General features: G+C 40.2%; 3 protein-coding genes across 3 annotated transcripts in view; 2 read left to right on the top strand and 1 right to left on the bottom strand.

The window, feature by feature from the left end:
• On the top strand, window positions 1-3,433 carry LOC101299515 (zinc finger CCCH domain-containing protein 64-like). Its single transcript, XM_004287516.1, has 10 exons — window positions 1-75; window positions 200-473; window positions 769-898; window positions 1,015-1,134; window positions 1,256-1,373; window positions 1,469-1,911; window positions 2,077-2,362; window positions 2,438-2,531; window positions 2,717-2,862; window positions 3,094-3,433. Exons 1-10 carry the CDS (start codon window positions 1-3, stop codon window positions 3,220-3,222), a joined length of 1,815 nt encoding a protein of 604 aa, XP_004287564.1. The 3' UTR covers window positions 3,223-3,433.
• Window positions 3,434-6,137: 2,704 nt separating this feature from the next.
• On the top strand, window positions 6,138-13,096 carry LOC101301434. The gene is made up of 19 exons (XM_004288901.1): window positions 6,138-6,681; window positions 7,175-7,300; window positions 7,381-7,614; window positions 7,704-7,838; window positions 8,105-8,191; window positions 8,387-8,515; window positions 8,605-8,739; window positions 8,829-8,963; window positions 9,031-9,171; window positions 9,263-9,397; window positions 9,481-9,690; window positions 9,788-9,859; window positions 9,950-10,048; window positions 10,104-10,226; window positions 10,343-10,714; window positions 10,790-11,071; window positions 11,229-11,615; window positions 11,706-11,949; window positions 12,044-13,096. The coding sequence occupies exons 1-19, from the start codon at window positions 6,600-6,602 to the stop codon at window positions 12,714-12,716; spliced, it is 3,801 nt and encodes a 1,266-aa protein (XP_004288949.1). The 5' UTR covers window positions 6,138-6,599; the 3' UTR covers window positions 12,717-13,096.
• An 857-nt stretch (window positions 13,097-13,953) lies between these two features.
• Window positions 13,954-15,929, bottom strand: part of LOC101299225 (WD repeat-containing protein 53-like) — a 3,293-nt gene continuing 1,317 nt past the window's right edge. The window contains exons 8-11 of the mRNA XM_004287515.1: window positions 15,219-15,296; window positions 14,786-15,098; window positions 14,562-14,715; window positions 13,954-14,476 (exon numbers count right to left, since the gene is read on the bottom strand). Of these exons, the coding sequence (XP_004287563.1) occupies window positions 14,387-14,476; window positions 14,562-14,715; window positions 14,786-15,098; window positions 15,219-15,296 (635 nt within the window). The 3' untranslated portion in view covers window positions 13,954-14,386. The remainder of the gene's footprint in view (window positions 14,477-14,561; window positions 14,716-14,785; window positions 15,099-15,218; window positions 15,297-15,929) is intronic.

Below are 15,929 nucleotides of genomic sequence, written 5' to 3'. Positions count from 1 at the left end.
ATGGCTCCTCCCAAAATCTTACTCTGCGGCGACGTCTCCGGCAACCTCAAGCAGCTCTTCAAACGAGTCGTCTCGGTCTCTCTCTCTCTCTCGTCGTCTCTCTCTCTCTCTCTCTCTCTCTCTCTCTCTCTATGTCCACCTCTATGTTCCTATTTTTCACATTTGATTTAATCTGACACTGTAAATAACTCGTTTCTAGGTCAACAAATCGGCCGGTCCGTTTGACGCGTTGTTCTGCGTCGGCCAGTTCTTCCCTAACTCGGCGGACCAGCTCGACGAGTTCTCCGGTTACCTCGAAGGCCGCGCCGAGATTCCTATCCCGACCTACTTCATCGGCGACTACGGCGTCGGCAGCGCTAAGTTTCTATTGGCGGCAAGTAAGGACGCAGCGAACCAAGGCTTCAAGTTGGACGGCTTGAAGGTTTGCAACAATCTCTACTGGCTCAAAGGCAGTGGCAAATTCACCTTCCACGGTAAAAAAATGAAGTTAATTTCAGTTACATCGTTATCCCTAAGTTACTGATTCATCAGTGAAAATTGAAATTGAGCTTAAATTCTATCAGTTATCTGTAATATTGACTAAGCTGAGTGTGTTCGAAGTTCTTAGCTTAGTACATTGCTTAGAATCGGATTAGTCGTTGATCGATTCGAGTTTAATTAGATGCCAGTGGTTAATGTACATCTTAGGGGATGGTTTAGGAGTTGTAAATAGTTGCAATAGCATATACTATGTCATTTCTGTGTATAACTGAATGATGAACTTCGTAGGGTTATCCGTGGTGTATTTGTCCGGTCTGCAGTCTTCTGTTAGTCAACAGTTTGGGACTTACAGCGAGGACGATGTCGCTGCGTTGCGAGCAATTGCTGAGGATCCCGGGATCGTTGACTTGTTCCTAACATATCCTTGCTTTGTTATAAGTTAACTTTTACATACTGGAGAGAAGGCGAAGTTGTGTTTTTTTTTTTTTGTGTGGTTTCTAGACTGTTTTGGTGATATCCTTGACTGATCATTACTAACGAATGGCCAAGTGGGGTTACAAATAAAGCAGCTACATCTGATGTTCCTCCCAGAGCCTCTGAGCCTTCTGGCACTGACTCTATGGTGGCAGAGTTAGTTGCTGAGATCAAACCACGGTACGGTATTTTGGAGATTATTGCATCATGTACTCTTTATAATGGCATGCTTAGTTAACAGAATAAGTTTTGTATTTGCATTGATCTTCTGATTCTGATCAATGTTTGTCTTCTGTGTTAGCTATCATATTGCAGGCACAAAAGGAGTGTTCTATGCACGTGAGCCTTACTCCAATGTCGATGCTGTGCATGTCACCCGCTTCATAGGTCTTGCACCGGTTGGAAACAAAGATAAGCAGGTTTATATTCTGAGTACAATTTCAAATAACATGATCAAGTATAGTTTTATTTTTTATTTGACATTGTATAACACTGGATTTCCACTGCTTCTCAGAAATTTCTTCATGCGCTTTCTCCAACTCCAGCATCTACTATGTCTGCAATTGAGATTCAGACAAAAACGTCAAACACTACCGTGTCTCCATACACGTATATCGAGGGAACAGCTAATGCAAAAGAAGGTGCAAAGAGGTCTAGTGATAGTGTTTCTGATTCTGATTCACAGTACTGGAGGTATGATGTCTCCCAAAAAAGGCAGAAACATGGAGATGGTAATAGGCTGTGCTTTAAGTTTGTATCCTCCGGTTCTTGTCCACGAGGGGAAACTTGCAACTTTCAACATGACATGGACGCAAGAGAACAATCTTTGAGAGGTGTTTGCTTCGAGTTTATGAACAAAGGAAAGTGTGAAAGGGGTGCTGATTGCAAATTTAAGCACAGCTTACAGGATGAAGGTGAAAGCAATTCTCACAAGAGACGCACTGGAAATTCTACCAGGTTGGTGTTTTGAGTGTCACACCTCTGTTTTATTGTTTGGGTTTACACTTACTGGGAAGGCTAGTGAGAGGGTGTTACGGTGGTTTTTTTTTCCTTCTTCTTGTAACACTAACTACATGATTCTGCGCTATGTTTCTGATTATCTATTCTGCTAGTGAGTTACAGGTCGACAGAGTGCTGGTTTTGTTTGTCAAGCTCCAAAATAGAGTCACATCTATTTATCAGCTTAGGGGAGCATTACTACTGTGCACTTGCTAAAGGCCCACTTGTTGAAGACCACGTATTGCTAATCCCTATTGGGCATTCACCCAATACCCTTTCTCTACCCTCCGAATGTGAGATTGAGCTTGGTAAATTCCAGGATAGTCTGAAAAAGTTTTATAAGAAACAAGAAAAGGAAGTTGTTTTCTTTGAGTGGGCTTCGAAACGCTCAACTCATGCCAATCTTCAGGTAAGGATCTATGTTGCAAATGTTTATAAAGTAGTTTTCTGCGGGGATCACTTACAGTATTGTTCTTTTGTGTAGGTCGTTCCTATTCCATCAGCCAAAGCAGCTAGTGTTCAAAATATATTTCATTTAGCTGCTGACAGACTTGGCTTCAAGTTTATGACCACAAAATGTAAGATTCTAGTGCATTGTCAAGATTTCTATATCGATACAACTGTAAGAGTTCTGTTTCTCTGAAAACTTTGGCCAGAATTACTGTGCCCTATATAAAAGTAGTTTTCTCAAGTATAATCTTGAGGAGTAAGATATTAGTGAGCTTCTACTGTATCTTTATCGGTGTGTTTCTCTTTATTGCAGTCAGTAACAGTTCTGATGGGAGAAAATCGTTGAGGACACAGTTCGATAGAAATTTTAGTTTCTTCTATGCTGAACTCCCTGATGGTACAGTCCTATCACATTTAATTGAGGAGAGCGAGAAATTCCTAGCCCAATTTGGACGCGAGGTAAGCACATAAGTTGTATTTATCTTTCTTTCTCTCCAAGGTTCAATGATTAAAATCAAAATGATATACAACCCACTATCCTCTGCCAGATGCATATCCTAAGACATGATTTCTGCACATGCTCTTTGTGCAATTCCATCATTTGAGTTTAGCTCATAAGTTTCAGTTTACTTTAGATTTGGACATTCTTGACGAAGGTTGAAACTCATGGCAAATGAAATCTATTTGCAGGTTATGGCAGGTTTATTGAACAAGGCTGACAGGGCTGATTGGAGGAATTGTACAGATAGCAAAGAAGAGGAAACGAAGATGGTAGCAAATTTCAAGAGTAGATTTGCAGAATTTGATCCAAATAGCTAACTAACTTATCTCCGTTCAGAAAGTAAACGGAGAACCTTGAACTAGCGACCCTAATGTCATTTCAACTGTCCCTTGTGATTTCACTGTCTACTGGTGAGGTTCACCAACCTCCTCAGTATTCATATTCGAGTCAATTTTGAGAACCAAAGCAAAGGTTGCTTAAACTATGTCATTGTTGTTGTTGTGTCACTTTTAACAGCGCCGAGGGTAAATTCATGGCTGAAGTATGGATAGCAACTAACCCCAGATGGTATTTGTTCAAGCACGAGGATGAGTCCCAGTAATGCCGGTTTTTAAATGCACATTTTCTTCTTTGAATGTCTGCATTCGGCCTTTGTAGTTTTCTGTCATCTTCACCCTGCATATGCTTCCATATCAAAGCACATTATTAAATTACTTCCAGTTTTGGTAGCCAAGAAACTTCTTTTGAAAGATTTCTTCCTTTGTTTTTCGTGGATGATTGTATATTGAATCATGCTAGCGAAGAAGGCTGTGGCCGACATGTGTTGGAATGTGTTGAAGAATCAACTTATAGAACTGTATAATTTGTTTATTTGCTTGCATCTTGGTCAATTTCTACTTTCATCCGACTTTGATTTCCAGAATTCCAACTGTCAATATGGGCAAATATGTTGAACCTTGGTCGGCACTATAGTGGTGCACTATGGTTCTGAAAGCTCTCAGGGTCCAAAATATCATGATGATGCTTCATTCACCCATTAAGTGCTTGTTGAGAGAGTTGGGGGTTAGGTTGGAGTAGGACTTAGGAGCCAACCAGAGTGGGCGAGGAATATTCATATATCTAAAGGGAAGGGATAGTTTCTCTTTTCTTTTCAGCCTTTGCAAAGCTGCAGCCTGCAAAAGAAGCAACCAGTGCCCTATGGAGTACGTTGTGTATTAAACCAAGGATCAAGAATTACACAAATTCTTCCTTGGGATATTGCTTGTGTATTTATATTCGACTCCTTTGGAAATGAATAGCCCTCTTTTTCAAGTGTGTAAGTAATGAGGTACCCCATCTGGTTAAGAATGCACTTGAAGTAGCTAGAAACTGAGCACCCCAATACCCAAATTCCAACCCTTCTTGTTGCTTCAATTGCTAGTGAATCATCTTGGGAGGAAAAAAGGGTTCCTTCACCAAGAAGATGGTTGTAAAGAAGCTTTGTGGAAAACAGTAACATGGCTCTTTCTTTCTTACTCTTAAAAAGATGGAGTGAGTCACAAGAAACTATTGGATCACAGGCCACTAATGAGATGAGACATCATTGTGAAAATGAAATCCCCATTTTGACCGACGATGATTCATATCCTCAGACGTGTAAGTCCGTGAAGTCACTCAAGTGAAAAAGGGAAAAGAAGAAACAAGAAAACAAGAAACAGAAAAGCAGAATGTGTTTGGGGACAATGTGAAGCGCACACTCTGGATTTTTGATGGTCCACTGTAATCTATCATGTGGGGTGTGAGGTTTAGTGGCTTGTCAAAATCCCATAATGTTCTATTGTCTCATTAAAATAGATAGCTGCTGTGGCCAAGTTAGAAAAAAGGAAATGATTCTTCTCGGGAAAGAATTATTCACCTAATTTTTGTTTCTTCTCAATATGCAAACTGCATAGTTTAAGTTTCTAATCTCGTGATTTATGATATATCTTTCTTTCATGTAATTTGTCAAATACTTTATCTCATTACTATTGTATATGTGTCTGTAAACGTGTGTCGTTTAATATTCGAAAACCTAGTCCAATGTCACGGTGTCAGCATTTTTAGATCCATATGTTCTCCAAAACTGTTGCACCATCAACACATGTATCATGAACATGATCAATGTCATCTTCAACTTCGTCATTTTGGCACTACACCACCCTAAACAACCACCACAGTCCACAGATCGGTAGGGAAACCCTTTAGTCACAATCTGTATAAATCAGCAAAGCAAACAAGCAGTGGGCTCCAACATAGCAACCCTTCAAGGCTCTAGCTTTAAATCTGTGGCTCGTTCTCTTCCCTAATTCCATTACAAACTTTTTCCCTAAATTGATTAGCATTATATTCCATGTCAAGGTGTATCTGAGTTCTGCTCCACAAGGCAATGAAGGCAGTCTACAAGGTAGTTTTGGACACCCTAAAATTAAAGAACATTGGACCCCAGATATTATTACTTTCATCAACCCCATTCAGGACGGAACTCATAGTTCTAGTTTTATGTTCAGACCTCTGGTCAATTCTTTGATTTCTGCCACATATATTCAAGTTCTTTTTTGAAATTCAAAAGCTGAAATCTGCAGCTGTCAAAAATTTGTACTGTATTCTTTTGATCAACAAAACTTTGTACTGTATTCTGGGTCTGGATGAATCATTGACATATGAGTCTATAGTGATGCATTAACTAACAAAAACTGTTTCTGTTGAAAAGCCTTCTTCTTTTTTTTTCTTTTTTTTTGAACAGGAAAAAGCCTTCTTCTTCAATCCCCATCTTTGAGTAGGAAAGAAACATCACACTGATCATCATACTTCTTGGTTTTCAAATTTCCCAACCAAAAAGAAAATTACTTTTTATCTGATGAGGATGCTGATTGCTAAACTACACAGTAAACCTGTATTTAAAAAAGGTTGAGTTATCCTGATCAAAGAAGAAAAGGAGGGTGATGTGTCAAACTGGGATTTTGACACAAGCCTAAAATCCTCAGTAGAAGTCTACCAGCTCCATGGCCAACCAAACCAAGTAAGGCAAGTAACCACCAAGAACAAGAATATAAGTTAAAAAATAAACACCCATTAAGAAAATTCCAAGAATTTCAACCCCACAGTTGAAAAGTTTCTACTTTGGGTTCTTTCCCCATTAACATAAAAACCGGCCTCTTCACTAATATAATATTAACCATCTCTCTCTCCTCGTTTTTCTCTCTCTACTCAACCCAACTCTCTCTGTCTCTCTCTAGTTAGAAAGTCTGTTCCTTTTGCAGTACTGTAAGATTGTAGTGCGTGTAATATATTAATTATTTTTGTATATCTGGTTTTGCTTCAAGTTTCCAGTTGTGTTTTTACAACTCATGTCTGTAGAAAAGGTTGTGTCTTTCATGGAAATCTCAAAGCTCTGCAAAGTTCAGAGCTTTGGTGAAGCTAGAGGTTTACTAATTCTCCTAGCTCTTTTCACCAAACCCAGTTCTGGGTTTCTCCATAAACTTGCTTCCTCTCATTGCTTCCATCTCACTACTTGTGGGTCTTTTCTAATCTAACTCACTACTTTTGTTCTTGCTTTAAGTCATCATCACATCATAGAATATAATTATTAACCTATTCATTTTGTTACTATTATTATATTGTCCTCTCTGATTGCTTATTCATCATTGAGAAGTGAGATTTCTGAGATTTGTGCTGTATGGGAATGGTGATGCCAGCCTTTCTCCAGCTGGTTAATCTCTGTTTCATTGGCTTTGCTTTAGCTCTCCAAGGATCTACCGGTAAGATTTAATCTTCATTAAATCTTTGCAATGTCTCATGTGAGCATTAGAACTAGTGAATGGAATAGTGAAAGTTTGAATGTTGATTTGAAAGCTTTTGTGCTTCACCAACGTTGTTGTGATCTGGGTTTCTGAATTTCATGAAAAATGTAGCTTACTGGGATAAGCATGATCAAATGATGTAATGGCATTAAGTGAACAAATATCGACACTTCGATCTGAACATGTGCTCATTTTATTGAGTTGTTATTGAAATTGTTTTCTAAAATTTGCTGGAACAAAGTATTTTCTTTTTTCAACATAATGTCTCCAGAATTAGATTAGTTTAGGTACTTCCATTCTATCTTGGGTTTCATATTGATCTGGTTATGCCTTACCATTGAACTGTATAAAGGTTAATGTAACTACAAAGTTTTTTCAGAAAAAGAATGGCTAGTATACAGGATTAAGTGTCAGAGTTTCACAGCTTGTTTAATTCTTTGCATTCTGTCAGGATTGAATCCATCACCGTCACCAGAATCTCTGTCTGTGAACCCTCCTATTGAGACAGCTCCTGGCCCTCTTCCTCACAGTAAGTCATTCAGCAGCAATGTACCAAGCCCAGCGTTACAGCCAAATGGTAAGTCCTGATCATAAGTTCCCATTACTCTGCCTTTTTAGATTTGAACATCTGATTGAGATCTTACTTTGACAATCCAGGGTCAGATTTGCACCCTGCGCCTGCAATGCCACCTCTTATGCCTCCCCCGGTGCCCCCTAAAATGGAAGGACAGGTACCATCCCTTTCACCAAGTACTCCAACAGTGTTGCCACCACAGATATCAGCTCCTCCGCCATTAGATGTACAAACTCATGCACCGTCTGTGCCGCCAACTGTTCCCCCCAAAAAGACACCAGTTAATAACGGTCCTATCTCAGTACCAGTTGCTCCAGGTAAATATGACTGTTTCTGTGATGTATTCATGTTGAATCGGTGTCCAAGTAGCTTTGTGTTTTATCTCACTTCTAATATACCGTACCAGTTGCAACACCTTCGAGGAATATGCCACCAGTATCACCAGTCCTCAATTCAAGCACACCAGAAATTTCACCATCAAGTTCTCAGGAAGGAAATGTGCCAGTAAATAAGGTTCCCATACCAGAACCAAATGCTCCAGGTACACATATGGCATATGGTTATGACTTTACTAGGTCTTAGATAATTGTTCTAACTTCTAAGAGGTATGCATGTTTCAAACCACAGCACCTATTTCATCACTGCCACGGGCATCAGGACCGAATCCATCTGTAGTCCATTCTATCACACCGAGTATAGCACCAGCTACATTACCTAGTAGTCCCTTATTCCTTTTGCTTTTCTTTTATTATTAAAAACTAAACCTTCCAAGTTAAATTGACACTTTCTTGTGTTCTCTAATATCAGTACCAGTTGCATCACCAAGTAAACTGCCTCAAAACCCACCGTCAAGTCTTCCAGTTACACCAGGAGAGCCTCCAACCACACTTCCTGGTACTGCTTTAGAAATATTTCTATTCAGCTATGAAAAACCTAAAATGTTGCTAGTAGACTATATTTAAGAGGGAGTTGTGTATCTACCAACTATTGAGATAGGTAATAGAGGATCCAATTAAGAAAACTTTCAAATTTTCTAGTGTGCTCACTCTTGATAGTTTCCAAATGAATTTCAATATTGAGGGGTTTCAGATCCTGAAGTCTCTCCTGTATCATCTCCTCCCCCAAGCATCAGCCAGAAAAAAGATGGGAATCCAGTTGTTGCACCACCATTTGAAGCTCCAAAGCCATCACTACCCATAGGACATACTCCAGCTATAGGTATAGGAAACCCTTATATTTGATATGGATTGTTACTTAAAAGCTTGTGTTGGGAAGTTTATAATTCTATGTTCTATTCTCTGCTGCAGCTCCATCTGTCGACAAACCTGAGGTATCATCTCCTACCCCGAGCTCCAATTGGAAAAGGGATAAAACACCAGCTGTTGCACCCCCAGTTGAAGCTCCCAAGCCATCACTAACCATGGGCCATACTCCAGCTATAGGTACAGGAAACCCATATATTTCATATGGATTGCTATTTAAAAGATTGTGTTGGGAAGTTTATAATTCTATGCTTAATTCTCTGCTGTAGCTCCATCTGTCAACAAACCTGTGGTATCATCTCCTACCCCGAGCTCCAGTGGGAAAAGGGATAAAACACCAGTTGTTGCACCCCCAGTTGAAGCTCCCAAGCCACCACTCCCCACAAGTCATTCCCCAGCTGAAGGTATAGAAACCTAAGCATTTTAGTGGTTGCCACTTGAAAGTTTGTGTTGGCAAGTTTATGATTTTAGTTTCTGTAGCTCCATCTGTCCCCAAACCAGTGGCATCATCACCTACCCCCAGCATTAACAGGAAAAGAGGTCAAATACCAGTTGTTGCACCACCATATGAAGCTCCCAGGCAATCACCCATGGGGCATACCCCAGCTAAAGGTATAAAAAACCTGCATATTTCCATATAGATTGCCAGTTGGAAAGTTTCTGTTGTCAAGTTTAAAATTCTAGATTGTGTTTTTTGTTGTAGCTCCATCTGTCCACAAACCTGTGGTATCGTCTCCTTCTCCCAGCATTCAATGGAAAAGGGGTGGAACACCAGTTGTTGCACCACCATATGAAGCTCCTAAGGCATCACTACCCATTAGTAGTTCCCCAGCTCAAGGTTTGGAAAACTAAAATTTTCATATTGGTTGCTATTTGGAAGTCTGTCTAGATTTTAACAGTAGGCTCTGTTCTTTTCTGTAGCTCCTTCTGTCCACAAACCTGTGAGACATCATAAACTTGCTCCTGGACCATCTGATTCAGTCCCTGAACCTCCTTCTGCTAATGGATATAGTTCTCCTGAATCATCGCCTCCAAGCTCATTCTATAAACATCATCATTCAAGGAACAACATTACCAATCCTTCTACAGCACCATCGTATTCGGTTTCTCCTTCTACTTCAAAACAGCAAGGTTTCATGTCTTACCTGAATTACATGAGATGAATACAAGTCTACAGTTTATTCTGTTCTTTTACATGATAGCCTAAACTTTAAGTCCAATGTTTCAGGTCCAGTGATTGCACCGACATCAATTCAAACAAGGAGGCAAACACACTATGCTCCTCCACCCCTATATCCAGGTACCATTGCGGATTCTCCTGTTTCACTTCCACTTATCATCTGAGAAATATAAGCTTAGTTTCAATTCTGAGACAATACCTATTTGTCAGTGTCAGCTCCCCCATCTCATTTACTAGTCACTCCACCAGCAAGCCATGATTCACCTGCTCCTTCTCCAGTTATTAAAGATGGATCTGACTATACCAAAAGTAAGAAATGCTCATTTTCTCATTGCTTTTTAGTTTCTGTTACTGTCTACAACAGACTTACCTACTGTACTATCATCAGTGCCCCCAACTCATTCAGCACCAGGGTCTTTATCAACAAGTCCAAAAGTGCCACCTCTGGCACAAGTTCATGCATTACCACCTCCACCTCCCAATGAAGGTATACATCTAGAATTTTTTTATTACCTGCTGGTTACTGGTGTCTCTTCTGCTTTGTTGATCCTACAGTATATTCTTCAAACTAAAGTGTAATGCAAAGGTTCTCCGTCTTTGTAGATTGTGCATCAACGATTTGTTCAGATCCCTATACAAGTACCCCTCCTGGGTCACCTTGTATCTGTGTATTGCCTATGCAAGTTGGACTGCGCCTTAGCGTTCCTCTCTACACTTTTTTCCCCTTGGTTTCGGAGCTAGCCCAGGAAATTGCAGTGGGGGTTTTCATGCAACAAAGTCAGGTTCGCATCATTGGAGCCAATGCTGCTAATCAGGACCCAGAGAAAACAGTAGTCCTGATTGACTTGGTTCCCCTGGGAGAAAAGTTTGACAGCACCACAGCTTTCTTGACTGACCAGAGGTTTTGGCATAGACAAGTTGTCATAAAAGCATCCTACTTTGGGGACTATGAAGTACTATATGTGCGCTATCCAGGTATGTATCACTTTCAGGTTCTTTTTATATATGTTTTTATTATGCAATAGCTATAAGTTTTATCTGTATGTACAGGTTTGCCTCCATCTCCTCCTTCTTCAGACGCTGATGTATTAAATGCTGGACCATATCCTGGTAATACCAATAAGGCTAAGCCCTTTGGGGTTGCTGTGCCCAAGAGGAGGCATAAAAGTGGGCTTAGTGGTGGCATAATTGCTATTATTGCTCTGTCATCCTTCGTAGTCATTGCTTTATGCTCTGCTGCTGCTTGGGTTTTCCTACTCAAACCTAGAGACTGTGCTTCTCAACTATCATCAACTCCACGGAGTTTGCTACCTTCTATTGGAAAACGATCAGGTAATAGAATTGCATAAAGTCAAGGTTCTATGAAGCATTACTACCTCAAGTATTTTGAATATTGAAATTCTGGTCATCAAGTACTGCTGTGGTGGATCCTGACTATAAGTTAGCATTTCTAATATGAGATAATGAGAATGAATCTACATTTTTGCAGGTACTGTTGGGTCTATGAGGGATAGTAGGCATAGTTCTGCATCATTGTCATTTGGATCTAGCATTGCAACATATACAGGATCTGCTAATACTTTCAGTGCAAGTGACATAGCGAAAGCCACTGACAATTTTGATCCTTCAAGAATACTCGGAGAAGGTGGCTTTGGGCTTGTTTACAGTGGTGATCTTGAAGACGGAACCAAGGTTGCTGTCAAAGTTCTAAAAAGAGATGATCAACAGGGTGGTCGGGAGTTTTTGGCTGAAGTTGAGATGCTCAGTCGCCTTCATCATCGAAACTTGGTCAAGTTGATTGGCATATGTGTAGAAGAGCACCGCTGCTTGGTTTATGAGCTCATTCCTAATGGCAGTGTGGAATCTCATTTGCATGGTATGTTTTTTTGTTCTGTATTTGGCCTCAGCTGAGTTTATAATTAATCCCTTCTTAAGAATGTACTGAAGCATTGTTACTGGTTTTCAGGAATTGACAAGGAAGCTGCTCCACTTAGTTGGGGTCCCCGGATGAAGATAGCACTTGGTGCTGCTCGTGGTTTGGCATATTTACACGAGGATTCCAGCCCCCGTGTCATACACAGAGATTTCAAATCCAGCAATATTTTGCTGGAAAATGATTTTACACCAAAAGTGTCTGATTTTGGTTTGGCACGGACTGCATTGGATGAGGAAAACAGACACATATCAACACGTGTAATGGGAACTTTTGGGTGTGTAATTTCCTTTCTACTGCATTCTTTAGTGAACCTACTAACCACCATTAACATGCTTCTCTGATGTTAATACTACAATTGTATTATTCAGGTATGTGGCTCCAGAATATGCAATGACGGGGCATCTTCTTGTCAAGAGTGATGTTTACAGCTATGGGGTTGTTCTTCTTGAGCTCTTAAGTGGAAGAAAACCAGTAGACATGTCACAGCCACCTGGTGAAGAAAATCTGGTTGCATGGGCCCGTCCACTGCTCACAAGTCGTGAAGGGTTGGAAGCACTTGTAGATAAAAATCTAGGATCTGATGTTCCATTTGACAGTATAGCAAAAGTGGCTGCTATTGCTTCAATGTGTGTGCAACCAGAGGTATCACACCGACCTTTTATGGGGGAGGTTGTTCAGGCCTTAAAGCTAGTATGTAATGAGTTTGATGAGGCAAAAGAAATAGGTTCACGAAGTTCTAGCCGAGATGATTTATCCATTGACATGGCTGCTGCTGCAAGCACTACCTCGGAGCAGATGCCATATCCTTTCCAGCGCCAATATTCTGCTCCTACCTATGATTCAGGCCTTGACACAGAGAGGGAAGCTTCATTGTTGAAGTTGTACAGTACGTCAGTGAGAACTGGGAGGGAAGATTCAGAGTCATTCCGGAGGCACTCAAGTTCAGGTCCCTTGGGAACAGGAAGGAGTAAGCAGTTCTGGCAGAAACTGAGATCATCTGGAGGCAGTGTGAGTGAACATGGGTTTATGTTGAAGTTATGACAAGGATCGCATTGAATGCTTGATCACATTGAGTTGATGAGTTGATGCTGAGATGTATTTCTTGTTGAAGCAAAAGGCAGGCATTCAGATGAGTTGGAGAAAGGCCGGCGAAGTCTGGGAACTGAGACATCAGCAAATCTGTAATTGAGATAGATGCCATACCTTGATGACTGAAAATCATATGGTTACAGGAGCTACTATAAGAGCCAGGTTTGAAAGAACCTATCAAATTATTAGAGTTCGGACATTAAAAAGTTTTGAGGCAGCTTTTCTATTTGTAAATTTGCTGGTAACATGTATTCAGACATCAGATGCTCGCTTAGTTACGAAATGTACAGAAGATTTTGTACAATAATATGCAAAATGCCCCTGTTACTTGTAAACACTTCTCAGCTTAGATGAAACGATAATGATACCCAGATAACATGCTTGAGTCTCCAAAATTATAAGCACTTTCAAGAGCACTTCATAATTGCGCCAAAGTTGTACGAAAACAACCTGCAATTCTTATGCAACTCCACAACCCTTTTAACAGAAGAACAATAACACAAATATCGATCAAATCCCCCCGCATGAATCTGAGGATCACAAACTGATAGGAGTTGGGACTCGAACTATTAACATAGGGTTCCGTATCAAACAGCTCAACCAAATTGACCATATGGTTGTATATTCCCCTACTTTACTCCACCAAAACCAAGTAAAGTAGATACCGTCATAGGCAGTGCCACACTGCAAGCAAACCTTGCGCCCTTCCTTGACATTATCATCAAAACAAACCCTGCAAATAGGGGAATTGCATTCATGACAGGCCACAAAAACATCCCCATTGGCATCACCCAGTAGTCTCTTACGTCTTTAACCAACAGACCACCTTGTTGTCTTTCTCTTACAAGTCTAGTTACAACTACTACGCATCCTCTTATAAAACGAGTTTCCACAGTAGCTCTTTCCATTGCTACGTCCAAGATTTTTGGAGCAAGTCCTAAACTCCTAATCTTGGTGATCTTGCACTCGAAGCACGGAGTGTTATCCAACAGAAAATTGGTGAGTTCAGGCGCAATCAAGAAAATCGGTGAGTCAAGGCAATCGAGAAGTCTGCAGTAATGTACTTCATTTTAGAGCATTCCAGCATGATTCAGGCGCCGATGGTAGCGACATCATCGTGGTTAATTGTAGGATAGCTGGCTAAGTTTTACTCCCTTTCAGAAATGTAAATGCTATAAACCACAAGATAGACGCATAGAAAACTTGGTTACACCAAGAGTTTTAACAACTGTGTTGAGTTACTCCATTAATTTTAGACAAACATTTTCTCCACAACAAGGATCCATGCCATCATGGATGCACAAGTATGTATCCCAAAACAAAACATTAACTGAGATAAAATAACCTCTCTAAAGGAAATTAATAAACTTACAGACTGATAAATAGCATCTGATACTCCTAGCTTATAATCCCTATATTGGGTTAGCCCTGAAATAGAAGGTTGCTCGGTTAAGTCCAGCAGGCTGAGAACGTAGATGAAGAGCATTTTTTTAGCACGACATGCAGAGTATACAAATTTGGGGAGAGAGTCAGAATTGAGGTTTCCAGTCATACACTATTGGTTGCTAACTGAATGATTTTGAAGCTTGTGGTGAAACTGAAAATGACTGGCTGGCATTCATCTAAGCAACAGAGTAGACCTTTACCACCTTAGTTGTATCACAAACAACTAGGTTTTCTGTATCAGCTGGAGTGGTACACAGCCAGTTGACCTGACAAGATATCAATCAATGATGAGACGCTGCCCGTGTAATAACGAGAAAAATAGAAAAATGTGATGATGCCACAGTCACTCACTTTTTTGTTGTGGTTGATATTCAAATGTAGAAGATCACAACTGCCGCTAGTTTGTTCTGCATCAAGATCCCTGGTCCAATCCCAGACCTTTACCAGCTTGTCGTTTCCACCGGAAATTATGAATCTTCCTCTTTCCCCAAATAACGAAAACGCCCTGAAGGAAATCAGTTAGTCAAGAAAGGGTACTCGAGTGTTCTTGCACTGAATTTAAGTCTATTACTTACACGCAAGACACAGCAGCAGTATGACCACCTGATGAGTAATCCAAATGCAACCTATTCCTTCCATTTTGATCTTGGATTTCCGAATCGGTGTCTTTGGATCTTGATTGAGATCCTTTCCGAGGTTTTGTAGAACCTTTTGACCTAACAGAATCAAGTTCAGCTTCAATGTTAATCACGTCAACTGCACCATCACCCCGAGCCACGACACAAACCTTGTCTGATTTGCCTAACATATCAATTTCTGGAACTGCTATTGCATGGACAAAGGCAGGATTAAAACACTGCTCACCACCATTATTTACGTCAGACAAACCTGCAGTTAAGAATAGGTACGAAAAATTCAACAACAAACAAGGAACAATTCCAATTGTGATTGAATGTCATTCTGATTGAATATCAACCAAGTTAATCGGCAGAGAAGGTAGATACTTACCAAAATTTATTATTTTGTTTGGCCGCCCCTTGGAAAAGTCCCACATCACTAGCTTCGAATCAAGACCTCCAGTAATAACTGCTCATGATAAACCAGCAAAGAGGTTGGTACTCAATTGTTTGTGATCAGAAAGAGATAAAACTTTGCTGGATTGACACAACATATATTCAGCCCAAGGAAATCCTGAATACACCCAACACAGGATTTCAAATGCCGCTAAAAAGTTACTTTAGGCCTATATTGGCAACAGTCTAACAGAATAAGAGACGCCCAAAGATCCACCAAAATGTACCGCATATATGTATAATGTGGTGCCAACTAAATTCCATAATTCAATATGCAGAATTGATATAGCATATGCTTATATGTACATTCGATTGGTTTTGATAAACTGTACTTCATGGAAAACATACATTTCCTTGTTGGAAATGTGAAGGAAATGTGAGTATGCTCAGGTGGAATAAGAATAGAATGCCTTTGTAGTAAGAATTAACTGAGTATGGTACAGGAAAACTGCAAAATCAGGAGTCATCAACACAATTGTTGCTATTGGTATAGAATCAATTTTTCCATGACTTTTTCCAAAACAACTTGATTCAATTCTAACCACAAGTTGTAAAATCCCATGCAGTTTGTTCTCTTTACTATATGAGAGAGGGAGAGAGAGAGAGAGAGAGAGAGAGAGAGAGAGAGAGAAGAAGAGAGAGTAGT

This window comes from Fragaria vesca, linkage group LG1, assembly GCF_000184155.1.
Source record: "Fragaria vesca subsp. vesca linkage group LG1, FraVesHawaii_1.0, whole genome shotgun sequence".
NCBI lineage: Eukaryota > Viridiplantae > Streptophyta > Magnoliopsida > Rosales > Rosaceae > Fragaria > Fragaria vesca.
This window is presented reverse-complemented; position numbering and strand designations above follow the sequence as displayed.

What these genes read in the sequence shown, in the direction of transcription:
- LOC101299515 (XM_004287516.1), top strand. Translation starts at nt 1, where the DNA reads ATGGCTCCTCCCAAAATCTTACTCTGCGGCGACGTCTCCGGCAACCTC. An exon ending in CGCACTGGAAATTCTACCAG is followed by an intron (nt 1,912 to 2,076) that starts GTTGGTGTTTTG and finishes AGTGAGTTACAG; the next exon opens with GTCGACAGAGTGCTGGTTTT. An exon ending in CAAGTTTATGACCACAAAAT is followed by an intron (nt 2,532 to 2,716) that starts GTAAGATTCTAG and finishes TCTTTATTGCAG; the next exon opens with TCAGTAACAGTTCTGATGGG.
- LOC101301434 (XM_004288901.1), top strand. Translation starts at nt 6,600, where the DNA reads ATGGGAATGGTGATGCCAGCCTTTCTCCAGCTGGTTAATCTCTGTTTC. An exon ending in TGTGGAATCTCATTTGCATG is followed by an intron (nt 11,616 to 11,705) that starts GTATGTTTTTTT and finishes ACTGGTTTTCAG; the next exon opens with GAATTGACAAGGAAGCTGCT. An exon ending in CGTGTAATGGGAACTTTTGG is followed by an intron (nt 11,950 to 12,043) that starts GTGTGTAATTTC and finishes TGTATTATTCAG; the next exon opens with GTATGTGGCTCCAGAATATG.